At 37.9% G+C, this 18,800-nt stretch overlaps 2 protein-coding genes across 2 annotated transcripts in view; one reads left to right on the top strand and one right to left on the bottom strand.

Annotated features, from left to right (window-relative positions):
• TTC1 (tetratricopeptide repeat domain 1) overlaps positions 1 to 18,800 on the top strand; it is a 75,266-nt gene that overhangs the window by 24,558 nt on the left and 31,908 nt on the right. The window lies entirely within an intron of this gene.
• Positions 9,316 to 10,050, bottom strand: LOC133090114 (large ribosomal subunit protein uL13-like). Its single transcript, XM_061188391.1, has one exon. It carries the CDS (start codon positions 10,048 to 10,050, stop codon positions 9,439 to 9,441), a length of 612 nt encoding a protein of 203 aa, XP_061044374.1. The 3' UTR covers positions 9,316 to 9,438.

Raw genomic sequence — 18,800 nt, forward strand, 5'->3', positions numbered from 1 at the left:
ATTTCTCTAGATCAGGGCTACCAGTGGAACCTTTTGCAGTGATGGGAATGCTCTGTATCTACACTGTCCAGTATGGTAGCCACTGGCCATTGGCTACCACATTTTAACAGTCATCTGGCTGTTGAGTAGTTGAAATGTGGCTAGTACAGCTGATAAAATGAATTTTTAAATTTTTTATTTGTTAATTTAAGTGGTCACACGTGGCTAGTGAGTACCATATTAGACAGTACAGCTTTAAACCTGATTCTCTTCTAGTCACTTATTTTAAGGAAGTTATTAAAAATATGTATAGGTGTATATATAAAGATACATTGCAGGATCATTCATAATTTTAGAAATTTTAGAAAACTAGAACTAATGTTGAACAGAGGGTATTACTTTAAACATTTTTGGCATATTTATGTGGTAGTGTACAATGTAGTCATTAAAGAGATAATATTAGTATTGGCATGGAGTAATGCCTGAATGTTAAATGTATTAAGCAGGTGTGATAATATGATTTGTAATAAGTATGTATTTGGTGTTTGTCCAGTTCCTGGCACAGAGTTCCTAAAACCTTTGGGATTTCCTAGGTGGAAAGAGATAAAGGTTCATTTTGTTACTCATAACAAGCCTCTTTCAACCACACCTGAGTTAATGTTAATGCGATGACTTTTGGAAAGCCCCTAAGGATGAGGTCTAGTGTCAGAGTTTGGAGCTCTCAGCCTCGACCCACTCCACCCCCGCCTCTGGGGAAGGGAGAGGGGCTGAAGGTTGAGTTAATCACTAATGACCAGTGATTAATCAATCATGCTTACTTAATGAAGCCTCCATAAAAACCCGAAAGGATTGGGTTCAGAGAGCTTCGTAGTTGGTGAACACGTATAGGTGGTGGGAGGGTGCACATCTGTAGGGCATGGAGGCTCAGTGCCCCTTCCCACATACCTTGCCTTATGCATCTCTTCCATCTGACTGTTCCTGAGTTATGTCCTTTATAGTAAAGTGGTAATCTAATAAGTAAACTGCTTTCCTGAGTTCTGTGAGCCCCTCTAGCAAATTAATTGAACGTGAGGAGGTGGTCGTGGAAGCCGCCAATTTATAGCCCATGAGTCAGAAGCAGAGGTGACCGCAACAACATGGATGGACTTGGAGGGCATTATGCTAAGTGAAAGAAGTCAGACAAAGACAAATACTGTATGATATCACTTATATGTGGCATCTAAAAAATAAAACAAACTAGTGAATATAACAAAAAAGAAACAGACTGACAGATACAGGAAACAAATTAGTGGTTACCATTGGGGAGGGGAAGGAGGGAGGAGCAAGATAGGAGTAGTGGATTCAGAGGTACAAACTTATGTACAAAACAAATAAGCTACGGGGATATATTGTGCAACACAGGGAATATAGCCAAAATTTGATAATAATTATAAATGGGGTATAATCTTTAAAAATTGTGGATCACTATGTTGTACACCTTTTATGTAACTTATATAATATTGTACATCAACTATACTTCAGGAAAAAAAGAAAAAATATATAAACAGACCAAAAAAAGCAGAAATGACAACCTGCACTTGCAGTTGGTATCTGAAGTGAGGATGGAGCCAGTCTTGTGGAACTCAGCGCTTAACCTGTGGGGTCTGACCCTATCTCTAGGTAGATAGTGTCAGAATTGAGTTAAAGTGTGGGACATTGGCTGGAGTCCACTGCAGAGCTGGAGTTGCTTGGTGTGGGAGAAACTCCTACACATTTGGTCACAGAAGTGTTCAGAGTGAGTGTTGAGAGTAGAGGAGGCACCCAGGTGTTTTCTCTTTATAGCAGGTTATGGAACAGTCAGTGATTATTCCTTTTAAGTTAAAAACCTGTGTGAAAATATGTTTATACATGGAAGTTTGGAAGGATATACACCAAATTATAAAAAGTGAGTAGCTCTAAAGGGTGTGATTATTGGGAAATTTTCATTTATATTTAATATAATTTTGTAATGTTTGCTTTTTTTTATGGTTAGCAGTATTACATTTATGATCAACAACAATAAAAGTTATTCCAATTTGAGAATATAAATAAATAAAAATTTGATTCTTTACAACCAGGGTGGACTTTCTACTAAAAAAAAAAGCACATAAAGCTGACCTTTGAGGATTTGGGAAAGTATGCTATCATAGGGTATATGTATTACTAAATGTATCAAGTATTAATAGCTAAAGTCTGTTATTCAAGCTGACTTGACTTGCCCTGTGGCTGAGAAGATGATCCAGGCTCAAGAGGGTACCAGTTCTCAGCAGATCAAGAGTAACAGAGGAGGGAGGCAGTTAAGATTCAGTTGAAACTGGAAAAATCTCTTAAGGAAAGCACTGTGTATGTGTGTGTTTGTTTCAGCAGCAATCTTAACTATTTGTGAAACCTTAAATGTAGATATGACTACCCAGAGGAATGGGATTTTAGCTTACATTTGAGATGTACTAGATCTGCAAAGCAAATAAGTGATTTTTAAAGGCTTGGCTGAGGAAGACGTATCTGGTAGCAGATGAGAATTATTGCTATAATAATATTCTGATACAAAGATGCTTATAGTTTGGGGACCTATAGAATATACTGCATTGTGGTGGAATTGATGTAAGAGAATCATCTTTTGTGGGCTGCTTGTCAAAATGGGGTTCTTACGCCTCACGTATAAATTCTCTGGTTGTTCTTGTGCACACACTAAAGTTTGAGGACCACTGTCATGGGGCCTTGCACATAGTCTTCCTTCATTAAATAGCTGAATAATGTTTTATCTCTCCCATGAGGGCCAGTAATTGGTCTTACAAATTACAGAGATTTTATCATTCATTTACTCAAGAAATGTTTGCATTTCTTCCACATGCCAGGCATTGTTTGAGGCACTTAGGAATACAGTGGTGAATAAGACACTCATCTCTCATATGTATATTCTAGTTGGTATGGGTGGGGTGGGGGGAATGATAAGCTGAAGTGAAGAAGGCATGGGAGTTGGAAGCATGGGCAGGACTACTTAAAATTGGTTGGTCAGGAAAGGCCTCTCTGGGGAGGTGCCATTTCAGAAAAGACTTGGAGGGGAAAAGGAGTCAAATGTGTATCTGAGAGGAAAATATTCCATAGTAGGGGAGCAGTTAGTATAAAGGCCCTAAGGTAGCTACAGGTTTGGTGTATTCTTGGCATGCAAGGAGTGGAAGGGCCATTAGCGGGAGCATAGTGATTAAGGAAGAGAAGGGGGATGAAGTAAGAGAGGGTCTGATGATGGAACACTTTGTGAGCCATGGTATTTGAAGTTTTTTCCAAGTGCAGTAGGAAACAGATGGGTAAGTAAGCCAGCGGAAAGATGAAAGTTATTTCCATCTCATTAAGAGTATTCTGGTGGTTGTGCAGAGAACGCGGGGTGTGGGGGCAGAGTGGAGCACGGGGACCAGCTAGGGCCTAACATGGCAGGCTGGGCGAAGAAGATGGTAGCTTGAACTGTGGATCGAGTGAAGATAAGTGAATGATTTCAGGCTACATTTTGGAAGTGGAGTTGACGAGACATACTGGATTCAGTTGGGAGGGCTGGAGTGAGAAATAAGCATGATTCCTTGGCTTTGGCTACAGGGCAGCTGGTGATGCCCTTTACAAATAGGGAGGTGATGGAGGGACTTGGAGTTCGTCAGGGCGCTGGTGATTTAATTTTTGCTTGCAAATGAAAAAGTTTTTTTATTTGTAGGCCCAAATGCAGATTTCGTCCTTTTAATGGATTTGCTCCCTGGTGCCAGTTGTCGGCACGTAGTGTTCATTTACAAATACATAGATCCAGTTAAGTAATGGATACAAAAGTCTGTTGCTTGGTGAACATGGGCTCAGAACATATGGTTTCTGGGATTTTAAAACGTTTTCCTTAGGTTCTGAAACTGTAAAGGATTGTTTTTTCCTTTAAGGCTGTTTAGTCTTTAAACAGGAGCCATTATTGAAGTATTGGTTTAGTGCCAAAATTCTATATCAGTCTTTCCCCCGTCGCTCTCACTTTTCTTAAATCCCACATTACTTAATCCTTTTGATTTCCATGTTTCTCTTGCCTCATTGCAATATTTTCATAATCTTATCAGTGTTGTTGTAACAGTGGACATGTTTGCAGGGAACAATTCTCTTGGTTGCTTCCAGAAAGTTTTCAGTAACTTTTCTATAGTGGCCTGCATATTCTGTTAACCTCATGAGAAAACCCTTTCTGATTTGTTGTTTCTCTTTTATTTCGTTTCTAATGGGCATCCTTTTGAACTAAGGTTGCCATATTTACCAATTTCTTAGAGTTTACCAGTATTGAGTTTAATGAATGCTATTGGCAAGTGATTAAATAAAATCCTAGAATTTAAGAACTGGAAGGGACCTTAGATTTTTTTTTTAATTTTATTTATTTTTTTATACAGCAGGTTCTTATTAGTTATCTATTTTATACATATTAGTGTATACATGTCAATCCCAATTTCCCAATTCATCCCACCGCCACCACCACCACCACCACCCCCGCCCCAGCTTTCCCCCCTTGGTGTCCACACGTTTGTTCTCTACATCTGTGTCTCTGTTTCTACCTTGCAAACAGGTTCGTCTGTACCATTTTTCTAGATTCCACTTATATGTGTTAATATACAATATTTGTTTTTCTCTGACTTCACTCTGTATGACAGTCTCTAAGGAAGGGACCTTAGATTTCCGATTCTGAGTTTAAACCAGGGGAAGTAAGGGTTGTTTTAGCCTAAAACATTTGGAAGTTATCTGCTGATGGAAAAGTTAAAGTGGCATTCAGTGTTTCCGGTGTTTATTAAGGAAGATCTCTTTGTGTAGATCAGTGGTTCTCAAACTTAATTGTGTCTAAGAATCACAGGAAACTTACTAAACATGCAAAGCCCTCAGAAGTGTTTGATACCACAGACTTGTGAGGTGGCAGCCGGGAATCTACTTTGTTAATAAGCATCCTCAGGTTTTTGTTTTTTTTTTTAATTGAAGTATAGTTGATTTACATATTGTGTTAGTTTAAGGTATACAGCAAAACGATTCAGTTATATTTTTTCTTGATTATATTCCATTATAGGTTATTACAAGATATTGAATATAATTCCCTGTGCTATACAGTAAATCCTTGTTGCTTATCTCCCAGGTCATTTTGGTTCATGTAGAACTGTGGCCACACTTTGGGAGACAGAGGGCTAGATGGACACAGATGACTAAGCTTCCAAAACAAGAAGTATTGATTAACCTGCATAGTGACTCCATCCAACATCAGAAGAGCTTAATAATAGGATATTTTCTTTTACCCTGATCAGTGCTCAAGGTCTAAAAAACTTAAAGAAAGAGTTGTTGGGCAGAATTTAAGCAGTACCAAAATAAGAAAATTTATTTCTGTTAAATTGAGTTTTGGGAGATGGGATTTTCTGAGTTAAGAAACAAGAAAGTATTTCCAAGATCAGTCATCTTTCCTCAGAAGGGTAAGACTTAATGAGAGTCAGGTTCTAACTACAACTGAAATCTAGAGATTCTCCCTCCAGACTTCTAGTGGACTAGTAAAAATGACTTGTCGAAAGAGCAAGTGTGTCTATATGTGTAAAGCAAGTGATGTCTGATTTCAAAGAAAGCAAAACTGAAGCTTTTGTTCCTTTTTTAATGATAAAGAATTCCCTTCAGAATAATTTGTAGGACTGGTGTCCCTAGCCCTTTCAGTTTGAGGTTTCCTTATCCCACCTAAATAGGACTGAAGCGGAAAGTTTTGTTGCATATGCTTCCACTTTCCAGCCTTTTAGCAAGTGTGTAGCTTTTTTAAATCATCCTTTTTACCCAGATGTGATTGATCTCTGCTTACTGTGCTTGGCTTGAAAAGTTTGTGCCAAGTTTTGTTTTGTAGCAGTTACTTTACAAAGCTGCAGGGGGAAGCAGATAGCTGCTGATAGAGTTACAGTATGGAAATTAACTTGCTGATGTGAACCTCTTGTTTTTCTCCCTGTTTATTAAACACATGCTCACTGTAGAATTATTTAATTAACACATTATTGACCGGAGACATATTAATAGGTTTTTGTTACCTGAACTTTATTGACCAGAGATGTATCAGTATGTTTTTAGAGAATGATACAATTAATTAACATCACCATGCTAAGTTGTTAGAGCTTAAATTGATCAAGCGTTCATTACACAACTTATGATTGCCGTTATCATTCACATTTTGCTCCGTTAGGTTTTTGTTCCAACCTTGTGTATATTATAAACGCAAGTTTATTACCATAAGATTTTCAAAAATGACGCATCGTGAAGTTTTGAATGAAGAATTTTTCAGTGAATTTTATGCAGATACTTTCTCTGATTGTCCGAGCGACATATATACTAGTGTCTCAGAAGATGATAGTTCTTCAGAGTATAGTTCTGATTCAAATGATGTGAGTATTAGACCAATAAAAAGACAAAAAACCTTAGTGATTGATTCTAACACGGAAAGTGAAAATGAAACTTACGGTGCTGGAGAATGCTCCTTTGCTTCTACAGAAGAGTGGATTTTAGATAACACTTCACGAAAATTAGAAGACTTTACAGGTGTGTCAGGTGTAACTGTTGAATATAATCACCCACAAAGTGTTAGTGAAATAACAATTTTTGGTAATGACTTTTTCGAGTTGGTCGCTTCTCAAACAAACTTGAATCACCAACAGAATGAAAAATCATATAAAAAGTATGATGAGGCTTTAAAATGGACTGATGTGACCAATAGTGACATGAAGAAGTTTCTTGAATTAATCATTTTGATGGGACAAATAAGAAAATCACACTGGAAAGAATATAGATCGACTGATCCCTTACATAAAACACCTATCTTTCCAAAGATTATGATGAGAAGAAGGTTCGAACAAATAATGACGTTTCTTCACTTTTACGATAACTCGGAAACTCCACTTCCTGCAGACAGAATTTCAAAAGTTAAACCTCTTTTGGATTATTTTCTACCAAAGTTTCAGTCGATCTATATACCCAAACAAGAGCTATCACTTGATGAGGCAATGAAAGTGGAGAGGATGACTCATATTCAAAACCTATAATCCCAGAAAACTTACAAAATATGGAATTCTGGTCAGCATGGTTAGGGAAAGTGAAACTGGATATATATGCAACCTTGGGATTTACAACAGCGTGTCCACATCTGAAATATTGTTGAAAAATAAAACGAGAGTTTGTGGGGCTATAAGAGAGAATTGTGGTCTACCAAACCAATTAAAGGAGAAATCTAAAAACCTACAGGGGGAGAAATGACATTCTTATGGAAGGGAGAAGTGATTCTTCTATGGAAAGACAAGAGGCTAGTCTGCATGGTGACAACTATTCCTGACGCCTCCATGGCATCTACAGGAAAGGAAGACAGGAGGACTGGCCATCAGATAATTAAGCCCACTAGTATATCAGAGTATAATAAATATATGAAAGGAGTTGGTCAGTCTGATCAATATCTGGCAAACTTCAGTATCTTCCAGAAAACTCGAAAATGGTATAAGAAAGTGGGTTTCTATTTGAGTAATTGCGGTTTATTCAATGTGTTTAAGATTTATTGTAGCTTTAATGCACAGAATAAAATGACTTACAAGCAATTTTTGTTAGCAGTAGCTGGGGAATGGGTAACTGACCATGCTGGTGAATGCAGTGGTAGTCCCGCACCTAGTCCTTGTGGCATTTCTTAAAGAGCCCCCCGCAAAGATCCACCGTGTCGACTATCAGGTAAAATAAAAGAACATATTCTAGAGGAAATAATACCCACAGGACTAAAAAAAAAAATGCTGCCAGAAAGTGTAGAGTCTGCTCTTCCAGGGGAAAGTGCAGTGAAACCCGGTATATTAGTAATAGATGTTCTGTTCCCCTGCACGGAGGTGCCTGATGTACTGCCTGTCACGCGCTAACAAAATATTAGAATGCTTTAGTAAGACATGTACAAAGTTTCAAATAAATAAAGTGCAAAAAAAGTTGTTGATATTTACTCAAATGCGGCTGTTTCAGTGTTCACTTACATAACAAATTGCTGGCCACAGGCGTTAGTTTCTGCAAAAATCCCCCGGTCAGTAACGTGTTAAGAGAAGATTTTTTTAATGTAAAAAATGTTTTGCAAGTGCAAATTTTTATCATTTAATAATGAAATAATGATAGAAGGGATATACACTTTTAAGTTCCAAGTCAAGTGTATTTATGTTGTGTTCACTGACCTAAAGTATAGGGAATATCCCTAGCCAGCCACTTCATTGAGAGGGTCTCTGGTGGAGAGGGGTTGTTTTATGATTGATAAGGGAATGGGTGAACACCTTCTGACATTTTTGTCAGGTTACGCCAGTATTTAAAGTTATATCAGTTGGAGTTCTCTAGGATTTTGAGTCACAGAAAGCCATTCCAACAACTGAGCTTAAAAAGGAATTCACCTGTTTTTTTTCTAGTACTTATATGGGTTCACTTTTTACATTTAGGCCTGCAATCCACTTGGAGTTTATTCTTGTGTATGGTGTGACATAGCAATCTAATTTTATCTTTTTCCAAATGACTACCAACTTCTCCCAGCACTGTTTTTAAAAGTCCATCTTTGCCTCAGTGATCTAGTTAAATTTTAGTATCAACTAAGAAGACCAGGTTTGTATCCTTTCCGAAATGCTTACCTTCTTCTTGTTTGTCAGATAATCATTTAAAACCTAACTTAGTTTATAGTGGCATTATTTGTCAAAACAGAGAACCTCACTTAGACTCAGACTGGGACACCAGAGATTTGTGTGGTAATAAAATTTCAAAATAACTGGAGAACTGATTAGTATAGAAGTAGGAAGCATGCTGAGATGGTTTTCTGCGATATATTTCAATTCTTTCATCTTTAAGAAAGTAGTGTTCCCCATGTCATGTGAATTTCTTTTTTTATTCCTTTAAAAATAAATTATTAGTTTTGGCTCACAAAATATAGGGAAGACTAACACAAGGGCTATGCCTGTGACCCCTTGGGCTGTACTTCCCTTCCATAAACACCTTTTAGAACCCCAGACTCATGCTGCCCAAGCATTCTCTCACATCCTAACAGCTGCAGAGTATAGTATCCGACCACGTGGGAAGCTTAAGCAGACTCCCTGTAAGCGATGCGGGGGTCCCTTCCAATTAGGTCTTCCAGCTCACTTTTGCCAGTATTAGGACAGCACTGGTTGTTCCAGCTACCCATGTCCTAAAACTCTCATGAATGAATAGGTCACAGGCAAATTATACCTGCACAGCCCTTATAACTTTTTTAAAGTTTTTAAAAAGGCCTTTCTTAAACAGCGGTGGCTAAGGCCCCTTTGCTATATCCAGTCTTCTAAGCCGCAGGCTGCCTGTGGCACCTGGATGGCAGCCCCTGGGGGTCCCCCACATCCTAGGGTGCCGATGGAGGAAGGGCAGGCCAGGCCAAGCATGAAGAATAAACAGTCAATTTTATTGGGTTCAGACTAGGAATCCATGGGTCTTGAGGACCTCTGTGAATTTGTCAGTTTTCTTCTCTAGGTTCTTTTCGGCCTGCTTCCGTAGCCTCGTGAGCTGCTGCTTTTTCCGGTAATGTATCTTGGCCTTGTCCTTTCTCTTCTCCCCCAGGGCGGCTGTTACTGCCTGGTACTTCCAGCCAACCTCACGAGCCAGGCGCCCTAGGTAGGCAGACTTCCGCGTAGGCTTCAGACGCACAACCTTGAGGGCGGCGGGAACCGCCAGCCGCTTTTTCTTGTCATAGGGTGGCGGGATCCCCTCAAACATCTTGAGGCGGTCCAGAGCGGCCTGGCCTCGCTTGGTCCTGTGGGGCAGCATGCCTCGCACTGTCCGCCCGAAGATGTGGCTGGGGGCTCGGAAGTGGTAGGGGCCGCGGGAGGGGTTGGTGTTCATGCGCTTGTGGAGGAAGGCCAGATACTTCCACTTGTTTCTGTAGAAATTGCCAGAAATGTTGATGCCCTCACAGCGCACAACCACCACCTTTTGACCCAGAAGCACCTGCTCGGCCACGATGGTTGCCAGGCGGCCCAGGAGATGGCCTCGGCCATCGAGCAGCAGGACCTGCCCCTCCGCCATCGTCAGCAGCCGCCTGGGAAAGCATGTGAATTTCTTTTACCCGATGATGCAAGAAAATAATTTCCTGGAAAACAGAATAAAATAAAAGATCCCGAGCATCCCTGTATTTGTAAGGGCAAAGAATAAGTTTTAAACACTTGCAGGTTGAATTCATCCATCTGCAAGGAATCCATTTTGCTAACTCAGTGGAAAATGGCCTTGGATTAACTATAGAAGAAAAACCCAAGACCTGTGGTGCAAGTCCCTGATTCAGTGAGGTAGAGGTTTATTTTTAACATAAACCTCTACCTCAGAATGACTAAACATCAGATCTCTGGGACTTGATGACATATTCTAGAGCAGTGTCATCTTCTTTTTAAGTGCCCTAATTCTTGGTAGCAAGGGAATTTAAAGTCACTTTTTCTTTAGGACAGTGAAACATATAAGCTCTGTGCTTATTACCTTTTTGCAGCAGTTCCTGTGCCTTGCTCAGTTACTTCTTCCTGCGAACAATTACTTTATTTCCATACCTGTGGAAGACAATACAGTCTTGTGGTTAAAAGCATAAAAGGTTAGACAGATCTGTCCTAGCTCCATCATTTAACTTGATGTAAAGTGGGATAATAATAGTACCTGTCTCACAAAGTTGTTGTAAGGATTAAATGACTAGCACATAGAAGCACTCAGAAAGTGTTAGTTGTAGCTAAGTCAGAATTCAACGTGAGTGTAGACTGCAAAATGCTTAGGGGTCTGGAACCTCTAGGATCTCTTAAGAGTCATTTTTGGACACATTTCCCCCAATGTGGCAAGCATAAATGAATATTACAAATTCTTAGAATTATGCTAACCTCAGTCAATAATCCATAAATTATCCTTCAAGTTAAGTTATGAAGAACAAATTGAGTGTTTGCCTGGGGATATGAGCTTGGGGTGAGAGAGAGGGTATTACAGATTTGTAAGGGGCACATGGGAAGTTTCTGAGGGTCTGGCAATTTGTCCTCTTTGTGTATTTTGTAACTGCCGTTAAGTGCATATACATTTATAGCTGTTATATTTTCTTGAGTTATTGACTCCTTTATCATCATGAAATGTTCCTTTTTTGTCTCTAGCAATATCTCTTTTTTTAAAAACTATTTTGTCTCATACTTCTATAGGCACTGCTATAGACTGAATGTTTTAATCCTCCCAAAATTTACATCTTAAAAACTAACTCCCAATGTGATGGCATTAAGAGATGGAGCCTTTGGGAAATTATTAGGTCATGAGGGTAGAGCACTCATAAATGGGATTAGTGCCCTAATAAGAGATCAAAGAGGGCTCCCTTGACCATTCTGCCATGTGAGGCTATGGTGAGAATACCCCTATGATCCAGGAAGCAGGCCTTCACCAGACAGTGAATTTGCCAGTCCCTTGATCTTAGACTTCCAGCCTCCAGAATGTTTGTTGGTTATAAGCCACCAGTCTTTGGTACTTTTGTTGATAGCAGCCCAAACTGACTAAGACAGCCACTCTCTCTTTTATGGTTACTGTTTGCATGATATATTTTTTACATCCTTTTATTTTCACCCTATTTGTGTCTTTGAAACTAAAGTGTGTCTTACAGATAGCATATGGTTGGATCTTATTGATTCCAGTCTGACAATCTCTGCTGTTTGGTTAGAGTGTTTAGTCCATTCACATTGTGCTATTGACATGGTTATATTTATATCAGCCATTTTGTCTTCTGCATGTCTCATGTCTTTTTTATTCCTGTTTCTTTCACTGCCTTCTTTTGTGTTAATTTTTTTAGTGTATCATTTTAATACTTCTGATTTTTTAACCATCTGTTTCTTAGCCAAAGTTTCCTAGTGGTTGCTCTATGGTTTACATTACGCATCTTATTACAGTCTACTTTAATGCTATGTAATTCCAGTAAAAAATAGAAACTTTGCTTCAGTATAGCTCCATTTCCTCCCCGCTCCTTTGTGCTACCATCATCATATATTATATCAATATATTTTGTAAACCCAACCATATAGTGTTATAATTACTATCTTATAAATTTTTCTGCCTTTTAAAGAAATTAAAAGAAGAAAGAAAATAACGTATTTATAGAGCCTTTGACGTATTTACCATTTCTAATGATCTTCATTTCTTCATGAAAATTTACCATCTCCTTTCAGTCCAAAGGACTTCTTTAGTATGTCTTGTAAGGCAGGTATGGTAGCAGCAAATTCTCTCTGTCTTTATCTGTGAATGTCTTTATTTTGCTTTCGTTTTGAGGTATGGTCTTGCTAAATATCTAATTGTTGATTGACAGTCTTTTTTCTTTTACCATTTTGAATGTGTCGTTACACTGCCTCTGGCCTTCATTGTTTTTGGTAAGAAATCAGGTATTAATAGTTTTGCTGTTCCCCTATACTTGATAAGTTGTTTTTAATTTCATTGTGTTCAGATTTTCTCTTTGTCTTTGAATAATTTGACTCTGGTGTCTCTAGATACGGATCTACATACTTGGGGTTCGCTGAGCTTCTTGGATCTTTAGATTAACATTTTTCACCACGGTTTTGAGATTTTCAGTCATTTTTTTTTCAAATATCTGTTCTCTCTTCTTATGGGACTCTTATCACATATATTATGAAGGGTCTGTTCATTTTTTTCCATCTTTTTTCTGCCTTTAGTTCTTCACATTGGATGTCTGTTGCTCTAACTTCAAGTTTACTTATTTCTCATGCCAATTCAAATCTGTTGAGCCCATCTGTGAATTTTTTATTTCAGTTATTGAACTTTTCATCTTTGTTTTCTTGTTTTGTTTTTTTAAAATAATTTCTGTCCCTTTTTCATGATTCTCTTTTTTAATCATTGTCATCATGCTCATTTAAGTCTTTAAACACATTCCTTTTAGTTTTTTCAACAAATTGTTTATAGCTGCTTTTTTTGGTAACATCAGCATCTTAATTTTTTAAAATTTTTATGGAGTTTAGTTGATTTACAATGTTGTGTTAGTTTCAGGTGTACAGCAAAGTGAATCAGTTTTATATATATATATATATATATATATATATATCTCCATTCTTTTTCAGATTCTTTTCCCATATAGGTCACCACAGAATATTGAGTAGAGTACCCTATGCTATAGAGTCAGTCCTTATTAGTTACCTATTTTATATATAGTAGTGTGTATATGTTAATCCCAAACTCCTAATTTATCCCTTCCCACCCCCTTTTTCCCTTTGGTAACCATAAGTTTGTTTTCTATGTCTATGAGTCTGTTTCTGTTTTGTAAATAAGTTCATTTGTATCATTTTTTATTAGATTTCACATATAAGTGGTATCATATGATATTTGTCTTTCTCTTTCTGACTTCACTTAGTATGGCTATCTGTATGTCTTCTTTGGGGAACTGTCTATTTATATATTCCACCCATTTTTTGATTGGGTTGTTTGGGGGTTTTTTGATAGCTGCATAAGTTGTTTGTATATTTTGGAGATTAATCCCTTGTCGGTCATTGATTGCAAATATTTTCTCCCATTCTGTGGGTTGTCTTTTCATTTTGTTTATGGTTTCCTTTGCTGTGCAAAAGCTTTTAAGTTTCATTAGGTCCCATTTGTTTATTTTTGTTTTTATTTTCATTCCTCTAGGAGGTGGATCAAAAAAGCTCTTGTGATTTGTGTCAAAGAGTGTTCTGCCTGTGTTTTCCTCCAAGAGTTTTATAGTGTCTGGCCTTACATTTAGGTCTTTAATCCATTTTGAGTTTGTTTGTTTGTTTGTTTATTTATTTATTTATTTATGGCTGTGTTGGGTCTTCGTTTCTGTGCGAGGGCTTTCTCCAGTTGCGGTGAGCAGGGGCCACTCTTCATTGTGGTGCACGGGCTTCTCACTATCGCAGCCTCTCTTGTTGTGGAGCACAGGCTCCAGACGCGCAGGCTCAGTAGTTGTGGCTCACGGGCCCAGTTGCTCTGCGGCATGTGGGATCTTCCCAGACCAGAGCTCGAACCCATGTCCCCTGCATTGGCAGGCAGATTCTCAACCACTGTGCCACCAGGGAAGCCCTTGAGTTTATTTTTGTGTATGGTGTTAGGGAGTGTTCTAATTTCATTCTTTTACATGTAGCTGTCCAGTTTTCCCAGCACCACTTACTGAAGAGACTGTCTTTTCTCTATTGTGTATTCTTACCTCCTTTGTCATAGATTAGGTGACCATAGGTGCATGGGTTTATCTCTGGGCTTTCTTTCCTGTTCTATTGATATATATTTCTGTTTTTGTGCCAGTGCCATACTGTTTTGATGACTGTAGCTTTGTAGTATAGTCGGTGGTGTCAGTTGTAACATCTCCTTTTTCATTTCTAATTTTTTTATATATATTTAAGGTAATTATTGATATGTACATTCCTATTGCCGTTTTCTTAATTGTTTTTGATTTTTGCAAGTCTTTTTGTTTTTGTAGGTCTCTTGTGATTTGATGACTATCTTTGGTGTTGTGTTTGGGTTGCTTTTTCTTTTTTGTGTGTGTATCATAGTTTTTTTGGTTTGCAGTTCCCATGAGGTTTTGATATAGCAGTCTATATACATAAAAGTTTGTTTTAAGTTGCTGGGCTCTTATTTTCAAATGCAGTTCCCATTTTCTGCATTTGTACTCTCATCTTCTCGTGGTTGCTGGTTTTGATAGCCTATTTGTGTGTGGATGATTTCCTGCTGTTACTACATGTTTACCTTTACCAGTGAGCTTTCCCATTTGTGATTTTCTTGTTTCTAGATATGGCCCTTTTTTTGTTGTTTTTTTTTCCCCCCAACCTAGAGAAGTTTCTTTAGCATTTGTTGTAAAGCCAGTTTGGTGGTGCTAAATTCTCTTAGCTTCTGCTTGTCTGTAAAGATTTTGATATCTCTGTCAAATCTGAATGAGAGCCTTGCTGGGTATTCTTTTTTTTATTATTATTATTTTTAAATTTATATTTATTTATTTATTTATTTTTGGCTGCATCAGGTCTTAGCTGTGGCACACAGGATCTTTCGTTGTGGCACACGGGCTTCTCTCTAGTTGTGCGTGGGCTCCAGAGCACGTGGGCTCTGTAGTTGTGGCACATGGGCTCTCTAGTTTTGGCGCGCCAGCATGTGGGCTCTTAGTTCCCCGACCAGGGATCGAACCAGCGTCCCCTGCATTGCAAGACAGATTCTTAACCACTGCACCACCATGGAAGTCCCTGGGTATTCTTTTTTTTTTTTTTTAATAAATTTTATACACATCAGTGTATACATGTCAATCCCAATCGCCCAATCATCACACCACCATCCCCACCCGCCCACGGCTTTCCCCCCTTGGTGTCCATATGTTTGTTCTCTACATCTGTATCTCAACTTCTGCCCTGCAAACTGGTTCATCTGTACCATTTTTCTAGGTTCCACATACATGCATTAATATACGATATTTGTTTTTCTCTTTCTGACTTACTTCACTCTGTATGACAGTCTCTAGATCCATCCATGTCTCTACAAATGACCCAATTTCATTCCTTTTTATGGCTGAGTAATAATCCAGTGTATACAATGAGGTGATACCTCATTGTAGTTTTGATTTGCATTTCTCTAATAATTAGTGATGTTGAGCAGCTTTTCATGTGCTTCTTGGCCATCTGTATGTCTTCTTTGGAGAAATGTCTATTTAGGTCTTCTGCCCATTTTTGGATTGGGTTGTTTGTTTTTTTAATATGAGCTGCCTGGGCTGTTGGTATATTTTGGAGATTAATCCTTTGTCCGTTGATTCGTTTGCAAATATTTTCTCCCATTTTGAGGGTTGTCTTTTCGTCTTGTTTATGCTTTCCTTTGCTGTGCAAAAGCTTTGAAGTTTCATTAGGTCCCATTTGTTTATTTTTGTTTTTATTTCCATTAATCTAGGGAGTGGATCAAAAAAGATCTTGCTGTGATTTATGTCAAAGAGTGTTCTTCCTATGTTTTCCTCTAAGAGTTTTATAGTGTCCGGTCTCACATTTAGGTCTCTAATCCATTTTGAGTTTATTTTTGTGTATGGTGTTAGGGAGTATTCTAATTTCATTCTTTTACATGTAGCTGTCCAGTTTTCCCAGCACCATTTATTGAAGAGACTGTCTTTTCTCCATTATATATCCTTGCCTCCTTTGTCATAGATTAGTTGACCATAGGTGCGTGGGTTTATCTCTGGGCTTTCTGTCTTGTTCCATTGATCTATGTTTCTTTTTCTGTGCCAGTACCATACTGTCTTGATTACTGTAGCTTTGTAGTATAGTCTGAAGTCAGGGCGTCTGATTCCTCCAGCTCCGTTTTTTTCCCTCAAGACTGCTTTGGCTATTTGGGGTCTTTTGTGTCTCCATATAAATTTTAAGATTTTTTGTTCTAATTCTGTAAAAAATGCCATTGGTAATTTCATAGGGATTGCATTGAATCTGTAGATTGCTTTGGGTAGTATAGTCATTTTCACAATATTGATTCTTCCAATCTAAGAACATGGCACATCTCTCCATCTGTTGGTATCATCTTTAATTTCTTTCATCAGTGTCTTATAGTTTTCTGCATACAAGTCTTTTGTCTCCCTAGGTAGGTTTATTCCTAGGTATTTTATTCTTTTTGTTGCAATGGTAAATGGGAGTGTTTCCTTCATTTCTCTTTCAGATTTTTCATCATTAGAGTATAGGAATGCAAGAGATTTCTGTGCATTAATATTGTATCCTGCAACTTTACCAAATTCACTGATTAGCTCTAGTAGTTTTCTGGTGGCATCTTTAGGATTCTCTATGTATAGTATCATGTCATTTGCAAACAGTGACAGTTTTACTTCTTCTTTTCCAATTTGTATTCCTTTTATTTCTTTTTTTTCTCTGATTGCCATGGCTAGGACTTCCAAAACTATGTTGAATAATAGTGGTGAGAGTGGACATCCTTGTCTTGTTCCTGATCTTAGAGGAAATGCTTTCAGTTTTTCACCATTGAGAATGATGTTTGCTGTGGGTTTGTCATATATGGCCTTTATTATGTTGAGGTAGGTTCCCTCTATGCCCACTTTCTGGAGAGTTTTTATCATAAATGGGTGTTGAATTTTGTCAAAAGCTTTTTCTGCATCTATTGAAATGATCATATGGTTTTTATTCTTCAATTTGTTAATATGGTGTATCACATTGATTTGCATGTATTGAAGAATCCTTGCATCCCTGGGGTAAATCCCATGTGATCATGGTGTATGATCCTTTTAATGTGTTGTTGGATTCTGTTTGCTAGTATTTTGTTGAGGATTTTTGCATCTATATTCATCAGTGATATTGGTCTGTAATTTTCTTTTTTTGTAGTATCTTTGTCTGGTTTTGGTATCAGGGTGATGGTGGCCTCCTAGAATGAGTTTTGGAGTGTTCCTTCCTCTGCAATTTTTTGGAAGAGTTTGAGAAGGATGGATGTTAGCTCTTCTCTAAATGTTCGATAGAATTCACCTGTGAAGCCATCTCGTCCTGGACTTTTGTTTGTTGGAAGATTTTTAATCACAGTTTCAATTTCATTACTTGTGATTGGTCTGTTCATATTTTCTGTTTCTTCCTGGTTCAGTCTTGGAAGGTAATACCTTTCTACGAATTTGTCCATTTCTTCCAGGTTGTCCATTTTATTGGCATAGAGTTGCTTGTAGTAGTCTCTTAGGATGCTTTGTATTTCTGCGGTATCTGTTGTAACTTCTCCTTTTTCATCTGATTTTATTGATTTGAGTCCTCTCCCTCTTTTTCTTGATGAGTCTGGCTAATGGTTTATCAATTTTGTTTATCTTCTCAAAGAACCAGCTTTTAGTTTTATTGATCTTTGCTATTGTTTTCTTTGTTTCTATTTCATTTATTTCTGCTCTGATGTTTATGATTTCTTTCCTTCTGCTAAGTTTGGGTTTTGTTTATTCTTCCTTCTCTAGATCCTTTAGGTGTAAGGTTAGGTTGTTTATTTGAGATTTTTCTTGTTTCTTGAGGTAGGCTTCTATAGCTATAAACTTCCCTCTTAGAACTGCTTTTGCTGCATCCCATAGGTTTGGATCGTCATGTTTTCATTGCCATTTGTCTGTAGGTATTTTTTCATTTCCTCTTTGGTTTCTTCAGTGATCTCTTGGTTATTTAGTAACGTATTGTTTAGCCTCCATGTGTTTGTGTTTTCTACGTTTTTCTCCCTGTAATTCATTTCTAATCTCATAGCGTTGTGGTCAGAAAAGATGCTTGATATGATTTCAGTTTTCTTAAATTTACTGAGGCTTGATTTGTGACCCAAGATGTGATCTATCCTGGAGAGTGTTCCGTGCGCACTTGAGAAAGAAGTGTAATCTGCTGTTTTTGGATGGAATGTCCTATAAATATCAATTAAATCTGTCTGGTCTGTTGTGTCATTTAAAGCTTGTGTTTATTTATTTTCATTTTGGATGATCTGTCCATTGGTGTAAGTGAGGTGTTAAAGTCCCCCACTATTATTGTGTTAGTGTTGATTTCCTCTTTAACAGCTGTTAGCAGTTGCCTTATGTATTGAGGTGCTCCTATGTTGGGTGCATATATATTTATAATTGTTATATCTTCTTCTTGGATTGATCCCTTGATCATTATATAGTGTCCTTCCTTGTCTCTTGTAACATTCTTTATTTTAAAGTCTATTTTATCTGATATGAGTATTGCTCCTCCAGCTTTCTTTTGATTTCCATTTGCATGGAATACCTTTTTCCATCCCCTCACTTTCAGTCTGTATGTGTCCCTAGGTCTGAAGTGGGTCTCTTGTAGACAGCATATATATGGGTCTCGTTTTTGATCCATTCA

The sequence above is a fragment of the Eubalaena glacialis genome, chromosome 4 (assembly GCF_028564815.1).
Source record: "Eubalaena glacialis isolate mEubGla1 chromosome 4, mEubGla1.1.hap2.+ XY, whole genome shotgun sequence".
In the NCBI taxonomy this organism is placed as follows: Eukaryota; Metazoa; Chordata; class Mammalia; order Artiodactyla; family Balaenidae; genus Eubalaena; species Eubalaena glacialis.

Coding starts and splice junctions, on each gene's coding strand:
- LOC133090114 (XM_061188391.1), bottom strand. CDS start 10,050: ATGGCGGAGGGGCAGGTCCTGCTGCTCGATGGCCGAGGCCATCTCCTG.